Consider the following 14,582-nt stretch of genomic DNA (forward strand, 5'->3'; position numbering starts at 1 on the left):
AATCCCCCTCAATCCCCTTCAAATCCACCTCAACCGAACAAGCAGTAAGTATTTTTTAACAATGCAAGTATATTTTTTAACCGAACAATGCAAGTATTTAGTTGGGTTTTTCTTTGACAGTCTATACATATTCAGCTAGTTATTCTAATTTTACGGTTATTTTTATTTTTCCATAAATCACCACCGCGTGGACCCTGGGATCTGTTCAGGCCCCTTCGAGCCCAAGTAATGCTCGTCTTTTACAGCAACGGCACATTTCCTCTTCTTCCCGAGGTCGCGGCCGGCGCCCCCAAAACCCTCGAGATCTCGGCAGTCTGCACACCTCTCCACAGACACCCCAACCTCCAGCTCTCGATCCCAGCCCGGCGGAGCCACCGGCACCGGAGGCGCGCCCGAGATGAGCCCCAACATCATCACGGAGGTGCGGGTTCCTGCCCCCAGTTTCGATTTCCGGGTGAATTTCCGCGGGGCGCCTTCGGATCTGATAGAAGCTAGCCCCAAATCGCCGCGGAGTTCCTCTTGCCACGAGCTAGGCTCCGCGGAGAAGCGCTCCGAAGGTTTCGTGGGGAACCATAGTTCCTGTCGATAGGAATCGAGCCGGGTTTGGTGCGGGGGTTCCCCCCGGGGCACCGGCTGCTTGAGTTAAGCTAGAAAGAGGGGGCTTGCAAGTTTCGAGCCAGATTATGGATGGGTTTTATTTCTGGGCGGTGGGCTTAGTTCCCCTGGTTTGATTTTGATAAGTCTGCTGCTTCGCTGCTAGGTTTTGTAGGGGATTGCTGTGATGGCTCTTAGAGCGGTGTTTATGCAGTGCGTTTACTGGAACGGAGGATACCACAGCAGGAAATGTGCCGAATTTTTGGCGTTTTATTCTTCTTAATTACATGTCTATGATTTCGTGGATGCAGGCTGGGGTTTCAACTAGGCTGAACCAGTGGTGGAGCAGCACCCCGTTCATTACCTCCGGCGTTACCATAATATGTGCGGCCATATATCTGGTGTGCTTGTTGGTTGGATATGACTCCTACGCCGAGATATGCTTCTTGCCTTCTGCAGTGGCCTCACATTTTCAAGGTCTGTTTCATTCACCTTTCTTTTTCGCGGAACATAAATACGAGTTCCTCTGACAATGCTGAAACATGATTCTTTCTGGAAACAGCAAATGTATCATTTATGTCGAGCATATAGATTCTGTTAAAGGTCACCTGGATTAAACCTTTCATTCACAATAATTGTTTTAATGGTGCACATCAAAGTTCTTTTCATGCATATAACACGAGAAGTGCTATTTACACATGCCGATATGCCATCAATTCTGAAACACCTGTTCAATTCTTCCAGAGGTTAATACTACCTACTGAAATGTTCGTAATCATTGAAATAAACAACAAAAGACTCACGCTAGTTGGGATATCCAATCTTCTACAGATCCAAATGCTGAACAAGCTCAAGGCTACTTGTAAAATTTATGTTACTTATCATTTTCTTTTGGTACGTCTACCCTGACGTGGTGCTTATTTTCTTTCAGTGTACAGGTTCTACACATCTGTTCTGTTTCATGGCTCTTTGCTTCATGTGCTATTCAACATGCTGACCTTTGTACCCTTGGGGACCGAGTTGGAGAGAATTATGGGATCAGTCCGTCTCTTGTTCCTGATGTTCCTTCTTGCAACAACTAATGCAATTTTCCATCTCATCGTCGCCTTCTTGGTGGATTATAATCCTTTATACCATGTCTCATATCTTGTGGATGAATGTTCGATTGGCTTTTCTGGAGTTATATTCTCAATGATAGTCATTGAGACAAGCCTGAGTGGAGTGCAATATCGAAGGTGCATTGCTTCTCTGGTTGTTAATGCTACACCCACTTTTATGATTTGCATGAGGGTTCAGTTTATTGGGATGAATTGATTATATGCCTAATGTTAAAAATGTTTGCTTACTCAAACTGTCTGTTGAGGTCGTACCCTTTTTTGGCCTGCTGAATATAAGATTGTAAACTGTTGTCAAAATCTTGAAACATGATATCATGCTAATGCTTTCGGACTAGTATAGATATGGTCAATTGATGGCCATAATTGAATAATGTTAATTATTTTCATTTATTACATCCAATTATTAAATGAGGAAAACTCACTCTGCCATATAGAGTTATATCTAGTGCAAAATCATATTTAAACCCAGTTGGGCATGCTAGACATAGACTTCTGTATGAAGGATATATGGCTCAAATGTGTGGCTAAAGAACATTCCTGCATATGAGGGTTTATTGAGAAAACATTTATTAAGTTCTGTAAATATAGAAGGTTCTCCACTAACCCAGGGGTCCACGATCAAAGGTTGCACAAATGCAAGCCAAAATATGTTTTCAGTTTTCACTAGATATCTTGACCTACTATAATTTTCTACATGTCCTTATTTGTTTTTTCTGGTTGTTGTTTTTATAATTCCTTGATATGGCAAGAGCATCATCACACATTAGCCAAGCATCTAGAGAAGTTAAATTGAAACTTTCTCTATTTTTAGAAAGAAAATGCCCCTTCTTGAAAGTCCACAGATACCCAAATTTTTAAATGAAGCCATTACTTTATTTTATTTTATGACATTTAATGCATGTGAAGTAACATCCTCTCTCATTTGCCAGTGTCTTCGGTCTCTTCAATGTCCCTGCAAAATGGTATTCATTCTATGCACCTGTTGAATTTCTTCCATACAGTTTACTATGTTTAATTATACAGCAATATTTATATTTGTGCATTGTCAGGTATGCATGGATTTTGCTGATCCTGTTTCAGTTTCTCGCTAGTAATGTTTCATTACTGGGGCACCTCTCTGGCATCTTGTCTGGATTTGCATGTTTGTCCCTTGTACCCATTTGACCTTTTCCTTTTTTGAGTCTTTATGAGCTAGATTAGGTATTTTTAGCACCCTTATTGAGCTTTTCTTTACTTCTCTCAGACACTTATGGGCTGTTCAACTACTTGCTTCCTGGACCATCGTTTTACTCTTCTATTGAAGGCTTGTCCATGCTGGTAAGTTTTCTTTTCCAAATGAATCAATTTGTCCTTATCATGTTGTCTTTCATGGTTCCATTCTCCTCCGGGAGAAATTTCTTTCTGTTGATATGTTTTGCCTGAGATGTTGGATATCAGTCTGTTTGTGTTAGGCGTCCTGGCTTTATTCTCTGTACTGGAGGAACAACATATGGCCAGCTTCCTACACATTCTAACATGTCCACTCCACCCAGGTATCGTTTCCATATTTATTTTTATTGTTTTGCTGTCCAGGAAAGTAATGAATCAAGTTCTTGAATTTACAGCGCTCTGATAAATGCAAATTTCTTGAGAAATATTTCGTCATGGATGCCAAGTAGGCGGACATCCACTGTTCAGACGTCTACTAATCAGGTATGAAAAGTAAGAACACAGTTTACTACTCATGTCTGCTGTTGATCTCATGGCCTACTACGATTAGGTCATCATTGTAGTAATGTATGGTGCTGACACTATGTGGCTTCGCCAATCTGACCGGGTTTTCACCCGTCAAGAAGAGATAATCTGAACATTGTTGTAGACTGGAAGTTTCTAGAGCTGCACTTGGTTTACGTTATTGTTCTGGATCTACTGTAAAAATAACCATGTGATATGGAGGCAGGCCTATTTATTCATGGAGCTTTTCCTGGAAGCTTTCTTGTGAAGCTTCTATGAGCTCTAAAAAGACTTTATTGAGATCGAATCATTTCACAGATAGAGTATATGACTAGTAATAGTTAGTTTTGCTGTTAATATTTTGTAACTTGGCTGTTTGAGTGTGAATAAATTTATTCCAAGCAATTGTGTAGATAGTGGATAAAATAAAAAGCTACAGTTGCTAGTGCAATATATGCATTCATAGAAAATAGTGTATATGGAATTTATATACAGAACTGTAAAGTGTAAACTAATACGTGGACCGTTCCTCGTTGAAACCGGTCCTGCTTGACTCAGTTAGTTGAAAATGTGTTATCTCATATGTCGTATCAATTTTATGGTAGCTCAGTTCAAGTATATAAATAACACTTATTTTTGGCAGCCATCAAAATGATGCTGTCATAAGCTTACAAGGTTCTTCGTCTTCATGTAATCCGTACACTAGAAAGATATGTAGTCTCTCTGAAATATGGGTTATCCCTGTAATGCATAGCTTAAAGACTTTGCCAAATGTTCTCTTGTAGGAACAAGAAGACCCGAGATTTCCAGGGAGAGGGCGGACGCTTGCTTCTACAGGAACTGAACCAACTGCAAGGGAGGCCAATGCAAATTTGCATGCTAGGTTGTTGGATAACTCAACCCCAAGCGAACTTCTAACAAATTCACAGTAATGCATTTTCTACTCGACACTTCGTCAATGTATTACACATTTACGTTGTCGTCACTTGTATATTGAAATCAGAAAAGCAGCAGCATTTAGAAGGATATATAATCACATGCATAATTTTTTAATTAAAAACTTAAAGCATATAATCAAGGGGGTCGTCATTTAAAGGATGATCTTGTTTTGATAAAAAATTAGCACTTAATTAGGTACATTCTTGTATTGAAAGAAAATGTCATAGTTACTACTTCAGAAGTGTGTTATGTAATAGCAAGGAGAAATGGTTTTGCTTAATATCTCTCCAGGAAATGGCATAAGCTTACATAAGCCGCCATCTAGCTTTTCAAGGCCTATCTTACCTGAAAAAAAAGGCACTACTTATTTAGTTTGTAATTTTGGACCTTCATTGTAACAGGCATACGGCAGCAAACACTGTCCGAGCTGATGCAACAGTAACAGCTGACCAGGTATTGTGTTATGTACCCTTTGATTCCCCATCGGATGTTTGCTGTTGTGTTATTTACCCTTTGATTTCCTGTCGGCTGTTGCTATTGGTTTAGTAATGATTACTGGACAACTTATTCTCTGCAGACTGATACATTTGATGAAGAGCTTAAGAAGCTGGTTGGGATGGGCTTTGAAAGGGTACTTACTCACAGCCTTTTTGCAGTTTGTACTATGGTCCCACTTGTCATGCTAGTGCACGTTGGTGTGCAAGAGACCCATACTAGATTTGAAGTAAAAAATGTGTAAAACAAACCGGATTACTTAGATGATTTAAGCAAATATATTGATGGCCATGCTTGATGTTACTATAGTAAGCATCGGAGGACAAACCAACTCAATTTAAAGCCATATTTATGTTAGAGGCCAGAACTGTTTTAGGTAGAGGGGATCGCAAGCATCTCACGGCTGGATTGGTTTCCTTGCTGCAGACTCAGGCTGAAGTTGCTCTTGCCGCTGCGGACGGAGATCCAAATGTTGCCATTGAGATTCTCATGAGCCAGCAGGTTTGTACTGATATTGTCTGCAAATTAATTGTTCAGAGTTCTGTGACTCCTTCTGACGTCACTTTCTTTTGCCGTTATTGTCGAAACATTCCAGGATTAGGGATTAGCCACACAATTCTATATCAAAGTGAGTGCAGTTATCGAGCAGCATATCTCTTGCTTATCTGGAGGTTAGGTTCAGACTGTGGATGGATAGTGGACTTTGTAGAGGAGATGTTGGTGACAGAGTGGTTTTCAGAAAATGTGCCATTGATTATGCAGTTTGTATAGGCGCAGAAGCTACTGCGTAGTGCCTGCTTGCATTTGTCCAAGCTTATGTAGTACTTGAACATGGAAGTGTCAAGGGCTCCAGTTCCAGGCATCAGTTGACTGATTTCATCACCGCGCGCGTATAACCTCAGACTCGAAAGTATTGTCCAAAATGATGACGCTGATTATCCAGTTTGTGTAGGTGCAGAAGCTACTGTCTAGTGCTTGCCTACTTGCATTTCTCAAATCTTATCTACTCCCTCTGTCCAACGCTCTTATATTATGGGACGGAGGGAGTAGTACTGAAACATGGAAGTGTCAAGGGCTCCAGTTCTAGGCATCAGCTGACTGATATCATCGCTGGCCTTTACACCAAGAACTTGACGAACACAACAACCTGTTTTTCCTTGAAACGCAAAATGATAAACGGAAGTTTATGTACAAACGTGATAGGGCCAACACCCCAAATTTACAACGCTGCAACGCCTTAGAACCACTGTCCCTGCTTTCGCCTATGGGTGATAGCAGTAGCAGGCCAGTGAGGTCAGGCTGTGCATTGTCAAAGATTGCTGCGTTACCATGCTTCCTGATCCAGCATGGAGACATCATCAGTGGAGCAGTACCACTGTGGAACCCTATGACATGCCAAAGGTAAACATCAAGGCCAAAGGAAATATGGCACAGTCCATTGTCGTCCAGCCCGGTTAGGATACCTGGCTTTCACCCAGGCGACCCGGGTTCAAATCCCGGCAATGGAGGACAGCATTTTTTTGGCACAATTTCTGTGACGGTCACGCCTTCCAGCTTCTTCTTCTTTTTTTTTTTTGAGGGAACGCCTTCCAGCCTCTTTAATCTTTTACAGGATTATTACAAAGCTAAAACCCACGGGAAACTCAAACAGAAAACATGACAAGTCCCGAGGTTAAGCCTAACCCATTGCACGTGCATGATCAACAAATTAAAGACAGTTTACCAGGTATAGTATCACATAACCCCTATTGCTGTTTGGAGGCATGGCCCCAGAAGCCCCCCACATTCCAGAAACATAAATGCATACGAAGAAAATGACATGTATTTGGTCTGAACGCAAAATGGCACATCCGTATGGATCATCTATTACAGGCACTCCAAATCCGCCGCTCAAATTGTCGAAAGGATGCCAAACTTAACTCGAGTTTGCTGATTGCTCGCTCAATGCTTTGCAAGTTCAATTTTTTCACCATGCCCCATTGTACAATGGAATAGAATGTTAACAATGTCAGAACTTTGATTTACAGACCCACATGTCATTCTTTAGTCTGTAAATCAAAGATAGGGCAGTTATCGAGCAGCATCTCTCTTGCTTATTTGAAGGTTAGGTTCAGATTGTGGATCGATAGTGGACTTTGTAGAGGAGATCTTCGTGACAGAGTGGTTTCCAAAAGAAGGTGTTCTTGATTATGTAATTTGTATAAGGGCAGAAGCTACTGCCTAGTGCCTGCTTGCATTCGCCCAATCTCATGTAGCTGTACTGAACATGGAAGTGTCAAGGGCTCCAGTTCCAGACATCAGCTGACCGATATCATCACCGAGTATACACCTCCTCTAAAGAACTCGACGAACCCAACATATGGTAAGCTGCGTTATTTTTCACCCATCGTATGTATGAACAAGCGTCGTGAGGCACCTCCTGGTGCAAGACTAACATTGTCGAATAGAGAGAGAGAGAGAGAGAGAGAGAGAGAGAGCCAAAAAGGACCAGTAAGTTAAAATGTAACCTACAACTATAATAAATCCGACATGATTTCCCATGAAACAAACCTTTGACTGACCCCTCTGCGCCGTCGTCTGTGGTTCTGGCCTTGTCTCCCAGGCACAGTATTCAAACGATGGCCAATATGGGGATTAAGTGTTCGTCACCAAGAATCATATGAACGTCTAGCTCCGCATTCACACCATAAGAGATTTAGTTCAACATATTCTAGCAAAACAGGGAAAGAACAGAAGGACGATTGCTATTTGCTCTAACTCACTAGCCCCTGACATTTCTGGCTATTTCGCTCCTTGTGTGTATCCGTCTATCCAACTAACCAAGACACATTCACGTTTGTCTTTCTCCAATCCCTCACTTGAGTCAGAACATAGAACCTGAAAACAGAGCAGGTTCTGGCCAACATGATAATTTGCTATCAGCCATAGCCATGAGTGTATATATAAGCCGTGAGGGTCAAAGAAAGCGTGACTGAGAATTTGAAGAAAGCATGGCATTCGTTTGATTCCACAATGCATTCATCTGGCACTATTTTCGTGACGGTCATGCTTTCGAGCTTCTTTAATCTTTTGGTCCTAGTTTCTGAATCAGTGTGACATTTCTGGTCATACGTGTGTTTTTATCCAACCCCTCATTTGAGTTCAAAAGTCCACACAGTAAATGCACAAAAGAAAAACAATCAAATTTAAATTTTAGGCTTGGGGTTGTGCAACTTTAATGAGAATTAATTCTCGCCAACATGATAGTTTTCCATCCGAGCAACAGCCATCAAACTTACGTATGTAAAAAAGCGTGACCGATGGTTTGAAGAAGGAATCTCATTGATTCCGCACTGCCTTCATTTGGTAGTACCATTTTTCTGATGCTCGCGCTATCCAGCTTTTTATCATCCGATTTGTGTGCACTAGAGAAAAAATGACCAATCCTAGTGATTGTGCTCCAACAGTTCCTCATTGAAACCAGTCGTGCTTAATTCTCAGTTAGTTGAAATATGTGTTAGCTCAATATGTCCTATCCTTTTTCTAGTAGTTCAGTTCAAGGATATAAATAGCACTTAATTTGGCAGCCATCAAGATGATGCTGTCCTAAGCTAAACAAGGCTCTTCGTCTTCATGTAATCCATACACTAGAAAGATATGGGTTATCCCTATAAGCGCATAGCTTAAAGAATTTGCCAAATTTTCTCTCGTAGGAACAAGAAGACCCGAGATTTCCAGGGAGGGGGTGAACGCTTGCTTCTACAGGAACTTAACCAACTGCAAGGGAGGCCAATGCAAATTTGCATGCTAGGTTGTTGGATAACACAACACCAAGTGACATTCTAAGGCTCCCGGCCCGGATGAAAAATAATAAGGCTCCCGGCCCGGATGGATTCCCGGCTGAGTTTTATAAGAAGTGCTGGCATATTATTAAAGGGGATCTGTTGCCGTTGTTCCATGATTTATTCTCTGGACAGCTTCAGCTTTTTCAACTGAATTTTGGAACGATAACCCTGCTTCCTAAGAAAACAGAGGCTGTGAGAATTGAGCAATTCAGGCCCATCTGTCTTCTTAATGTTAGTTTCAAATTTTTTACCAAGGTCGGGACTAATAGGCTCACACAGATTGCGCATGCTGTGGTGCAGCCTACCCAAACTGCTTTCATGCCGGACATGAACATCCTCGAAGGGGTTGTGGTCCTTCATGAAATGCTCCATGAGATTCACATGAAAAAACTAGATGGAGTTGTTTTTAAGGTGGATTTCGAGAAAGCGTACGATAAAGTCAAATGGCCTTTCCTTCAATAGGCCTTATGCATGAAGGGTTTTGATGAAGCTTGGCGACGCTAGGTAGAATCTTTCACGCAAAAAGGGAGTGTTGGAATTAAAGTGAATGACGACATAGGTCATTATTTCCAGACACACAAGGGCCTGAGACAAGGTGATCCAGTGTCTCCTATTCTGTTCAACATTGTGGTTGACATGTTGGCAATTCTGATAGGTAGGGCAAAGGAGGCCGGTCAGGTGGGTGGCTTGGTGCCTCATCTAGTTGATGGTGGTGTGTCCATCCTGCAGTGCGCTGATAATACAATCATCTTTATGGAGCACAACTTGGCAAAAGCGAGAAATATGAAGCTGGTGTTATGCTTATTTGAACAATTGACCGGATTGAAGATTAATTTTCATAAAAGCGAGTTGTTCTGTTTTGGCAGAGCCAATGAGGAACAAGAGGATTATAGGCAATTGTTCGGATGCGAATTGGGGGCATTACCTTTCACGTACTTAGGTATACCCATTCACCATCGTAAGCTGACAAACAGAGAATGGAAGTGCATCGAGGATCGGTTTGAGAAGAAACTGAGTTGCTGGAAGGGCAAACTCATGTCATATGGAGGCCGATTGATTCTTATTAATTCGGTGCTGACGAGTATGCCTATGTTTCTCTTATCTTTCTTCGAAGTCCCAGTTGGTGTTAAGAAAAGGCTGGACTTCTATCGATCCCGATTCTTCTGGCAGACTGATGAACTAAAGAGAAAATATCGATTCACCAAATAGGATATCATTTGTCGACCAAAGGACCAGGGGGGCCTTGGTATCAGGGCCGGCTCAAGGATTTCGAAGGCCCCGGGGCGAACTTCACCAATGGGCCCAACAGAGAATTTTTTTTGGTCGATACACGAACAAATACATATATTATAAAGTCATAAAGAGCAGTAAATTTTCATTAGAATCAAATATCTGATATTTTTTCTTGCCTTCACAAGTATCATAGAAGCTACAATGCACATAAGAATATAGAAATAGCATGCTAGCAAACCTCCAGTAATCATGAGAAGCGAGACTTCCGTGCATTTTTTGACGCAAAATCATCAATGATAATGTCAAGATCAATACTGTCCAATGTATTCTTCTCGATGGAGCATATGGCCAAACCATTCAGTCTTTCTTGGGACATTGTTGACCTCAAATAATTTGTTAGTAATTTCAGTTTTGAGAAACTTCTTTCAGCTGATGCAACGGTGACAGGTACATTCAAGAGGATACGATAAGCAAGATCTGGTTGTTCGCCATTGGTGATATATAATTGCCCAGAATTTGTAGCAGTATCTTTCCTCAACATGAATTTATTCATATATAGCCCCCTTCTGAGATTGAATCAACTTCTGTACTCGTTTCTTGTTATTTCTTTTCTGGTGATCAGATAGATGCTTTTTAGGCAACATGCTTACACTACCAATGGATGCAGCTGCAAGTGATGAGCGATGCAAAGAAAGAATCAGACACCGGATTGAGATTTTAGACTAAGAAGTAAGAACATATAGCACGAGAAAATAGAGTCGCACCCCACGGTTTCATAGAACTAGAGTTTTGATCTGAGACTACCTCTCTATCTTGATCTTTCCGACAATTTCTTGTGGAGATGGACACAAGGTGATCAGGGAACTAGGGATTTCAGTGATGCAGTCAGGCCGTCGGGCGGTCAGGGACTGCATCAGGACGACTGGATGAGACAGCAACTGGGTGACGGTTCAGTGCGTGAATCACGATCGACAATCGCTGGAAAGAAAAGGAAACGACGATTCCGTTCCGTGCGTGGCTGGCTACCTTCCTGGGCTAGCTGTGCGCCCTGGGTAGATGGGCCTTTCTTTCTCTCTACTATGATACGTACATACTCTATACTAGATATGGGCCCCCAATTTCGTCCGGGCCCCAGGCCGTCGCCCCTACTGCCCTGGGCCAGAGCCGGCCCTGCTTGGTATTGAGAATCTTGAAGTCAAGAACAGATGTCTTCTCAGTAAGTGGCTGTATAAGTTATCAGTTGAGACTGAGGCCACGTGGGCGCAGATTCTCCGTAGTAAGTATCTGCAGTCCAAGACTTTGTCCCAGGCGACAGTGAGACCGACTGACTCGCCATTTTGGAAGGGGCTTATGAGAGTCAAAGCTGCCTTCTTTAATAGAACAAAGTTTATAGTCGGTAATGGCAACACCACTCACTTCTGGGAGGATACTTGGCTTGGTGAAACGCCGTTGGCGCTTCAGTATCTGTCCCTGTATCGTATTGTTTAACGACGTGATGCTCTTGTTGCAACGATTTTGCAGTCCATTCCCCTTAATATTTAGTTTAGGAGGGCGCTTGTTGGCGACCGGTGGGAAGCATGGCTTCATTTGGTGAGTAGACTGATGGAGGTTCAGCTATCTCATCAGCCCGATCAATTGTGTTGGATGCTTAATAGGTCTGGAGAGTTCACAGTTAAGTCGATGTATATCGATGTCATTAACTCTAGTGCTATTCCTAGTTCCAAAGATGTTTGGAAAGTCATAGTTCCTTTGAAAATTAAAGTGTTTATGTGGTTTGTACATAAACAAGTCATTTTAACAAAGGATAATTTGGTTAAGCGCAACTGGACAGGATCTACTAGGTGTAGTTTTTGTGATCGGGACGAAACTATCAAGCACCTCTTCTTTGACTGCCCGTTGGCGAGAGTTTTGTGGCACACGGTGCATATTGCCTTTAACATTACTCCCCCGAATTCGGTCAGTACGTTATTTGGAACGTGGCTTGTTGGGATAGAGTCCGAAACAGCTAGACACATTCGCGTAGGAGTATGTGCTTTGTTGTGGGCAATTTGGAACTGCAGAAATGATTTGGCTTTTAACAGAACAACAAATATTCATTTTTTGCAGGTTTTATTCCGGGCTACTGCGCTGATCCGTATGTGGTCGTTACTCACTCCGACGGAGGCCAGGGAGCGTTTGGTTACTGGATCTGTCCGGTGGGAGATGGTAGCGCGGGATATCTTCAACCGGTTTGGATGGCGGTCATGTAATAGGATAGACGATTAGTTTACTTATCTTTGTTATGCCAGCCGGTTATGGCTTTTGGGCCTATTGTTTTTGGCGTTGTGGCTCTTTGTGAGCTTGCCGTTATTTTGTTTTCAGACTATAAGACCTTGTTGAACCTCTTTATTTATCTATAAATGTGGCCGTATGCATTGTTCTGATGCAGAGGCCGGGGAGTCCCCCCTTTTCGAAAAAAAGTGACATTCTAACAAATTCATAGTAATGTGTTTTCTACTCGACACTTCGTCAATGCATTACACATTTGCGTTGTTGTCTTGTGTATTGAAATCAGAAATACAAAAGTGTTTTAGAAGGATACAATCACAAGCAGTTTTTGTTAATAAAAAACTTCAAGGGAGTCGTCATTTAAGGGATGATCTTATTTTGACGAAAAAGAACACTTAATTAGGTGCATTCTCATATTGAAAGAAAATGCCATAATTACTACTACCTCTGTTCCTAAATATAAGATGTTTTGGCAATTTAAATGCCAAAACGTCTTATATTTAGGAACAGAGGTAGTACTTCATAAGTGTGCCATGTAATAGCAAGCAGAAATGGTTTTGCTTAATGTCTCTCCAGGAAATGGAATAGGCTTACATAAGCCGCTATCTAGCTTTTCAAGGGCTATCTTATTACCTGAAAAAAGAGGCACTACTAATTTAGTTTGCAATTTTGGACTTGGTTGTAACAGGCATATAGCACCAAACACAGTCAGAGCTGATGCAACAGTAACAACTGACCAGGTATTGTGTTATCTGTCCTTTGAATTCCCGGCGGATGTTGATATTGGTTTAGCAATGATTACTGGAGAAATCATTCTCTGCAGATTGATACATTTATAATGCCGTTGGTGTGTAGATTCAAAGCAAATGGGTTTAACAAACCAGATCACACAGATGGTTTAAGCAAATATATTGACAGTCATGCTTGATGTTACCAGTATTGGATCGGAGGACAAACCAACTCACATCAATCTAAAGCCATATATTTATGTTAGAGGCCAGAGCTGTTTTTGGTACAGGGGTTGGCAAGAATCTCATGGATGGATTGGTTTCCTTGTTGCAGATTCAGGCTGAAGTTGCTCTTGCCGCCACGGATGGAGATCAAAATGTTGCTATTGAGATTCTCATGAGCCAGCTGGTTCGTACGGATATTGTCTTTAATCGATTGTTCAGAGTTCCATGACTCCTTCTGACGTTGCTTTATTTTGCCTTTGTTGTGGAAGCTTTCCAGGATTAGGGGTTAGCAGCCACACAATTCTGTTCAAAGTGACTAAGTGATGAGTGCAGTTATCGAGCAGCATATCTCTTGCTTATCTGATGGACAGTGGAGTTTGAGAAGGCAGCATATAGGAGATCTTCGTGACAGGGTGGTTTTGGAAAATTGTGCCATTGATTATGCAATTTGTATATGTGCAGAAGCTACTGCTTGCCTAGTGCACTTGCATTTGTCCGTTCCGGTTTATAGGGTTTATCTTAATTTTTTTCATTTTTTCGATTTAAAGGGCTTATCTTCGTCTCCTTTTGAGATTCCGAGGCGCATTAAATCTTTGCATGCAAGAATTAAAAAGGAACTCACCAATGCATGTAATGCTACTACTCATCTACTCCATCCGTTCCTAAATATTTGTCTTTTTAGAGATTTCAAATGAACTACCATATACGGATGTATATAGACATGTTTTAGAGTGTAGATTCACTCATTTTGCTCCGTATTTAGTCACTTGTTGAAATCTCTAGAAAGACAAATATTTAGGAACGGAGGGAGTAGTGGCCAAGCATGCATGCACTGCAATTAATCCCAATTAATACATCAATTTAGTTTAGACAGTTTTGTAAAGTATGAGATACATTCCTCCACTCACAATGTGCCTTGGTTGATGAGATTTCAGATTTGAGCCCTATAAACCGGAAAGGAGGGAGTACTGGTAGTAGTACTACTACTGAACATGAAAGTGTCGAGGGCTCCAGGCATCAGTTGACTGATTTCATCACCTCAGACTTCAAAGTATTATCCAAAATGAAGACGCTGATTACGCAGTTTTATCTACTGGACATGGTAATGTCGAGGGCTCCAGTTCCAAGCATCAGCCGACTGATATCATCACATCCTCAAAATAACTTAACGAACCGAACAACCTGCCCTAGTGGGCATTTCCTCTCCGGCGTCTGTCGGCTAGCGCACCGGGGCTTCGTATGGTGCGAGATTAACATTCTCTAATATAAAAATTACTGTAAGAAAAACATTCGCTAATAGATAAAGAGGTATAAGGGATAAGTAAAATGTAACCTACAACTATAACAAATCTGACATGATTTTCCATGAAACAAACAAACCCAGTAACTTGTAGGCATTGTGACACAATACTCCTAGATCACGAGCAAGACGGCCTTCGCATTTA

General features: G+C 41.6%; 1 protein-coding gene and 1 non-coding gene across 3 annotated transcripts; both read left to right on the top strand.

Moving 5' to 3' along the window:
- Positions 1–210: 210 nt before the first annotated feature.
- Positions 211–5,741, top strand: LOC123122686 (rhomboid-like protein 15). 2 transcript variants are annotated; one of them, XM_044543001.1, is made up of 13 exons: positions 211–421; positions 906–1,071; positions 1,526–1,829; positions 2,642–2,674; positions 2,762–2,853; positions 2,956–3,029; positions 3,150–3,244; positions 3,317–3,404; positions 4,211–4,353; positions 4,766–4,817; positions 4,942–4,995; positions 5,286–5,360; positions 5,455–5,741. In XM_044543001.1, the coding sequence occupies exons 1-13, from the start codon at positions 398–400 to the stop codon at positions 5,458–5,460; spliced, it is 1,206 nt and encodes a 401-aa protein (XP_044398936.1). In that variant the 5' UTR covers positions 211–397; the 3' UTR covers positions 5,461–5,741. The 2 variants fall into 2 exon arrangements, with proteins under 2 accessions (XP_044398936.1, XP_044398937.1); XM_044543002.1 differs by having other exon boundaries at positions 221–421; positions 4,211–4,308.
- A 552-nt stretch (positions 5,742–6,293) lies between these two features.
- TRNAE-UUC (transfer RNA glutamic acid (anticodon UUC)) lies at positions 6,294–6,367 on the top strand. The gene has a single exon. It is a non-coding gene; the product is annotated as a tRNA-Glu (tRNA).
- Positions 6,368–14,582: the final 8,215 nt, after the last annotated feature.

This window comes from Triticum aestivum, chromosome 5D, assembly GCF_018294505.1.
Source record: "Triticum aestivum cultivar Chinese Spring chromosome 5D, IWGSC CS RefSeq v2.1, whole genome shotgun sequence".
Taxonomy (NCBI): domain Eukaryota; kingdom Viridiplantae; phylum Streptophyta; class Magnoliopsida; order Poales; family Poaceae; genus Triticum; species Triticum aestivum.

What these genes read in the sequence shown, in the direction of transcription:
- LOC123122686 (XM_044543001.1), top strand. Translation starts at nt 398, where the DNA reads ATGAGCCCCAACATCATCACGGAG. An exon ending in AGTGGCCTCACATTTTCAAG is followed by an intron (nt 1,072 to 1,525) that starts GTCTGTTTCATT and finishes ATTTTCTTTCAG; the next exon opens with TGTACAGGTTCTACACATCT. An exon ending in CATCTTGTCTGGATTTGCAT is followed by an intron (nt 2,854 to 2,955) that starts GTTTGTCCCTTG and finishes TACTTCTCTCAG; the next exon opens with ACACTTATGGGCTGTTCAAC.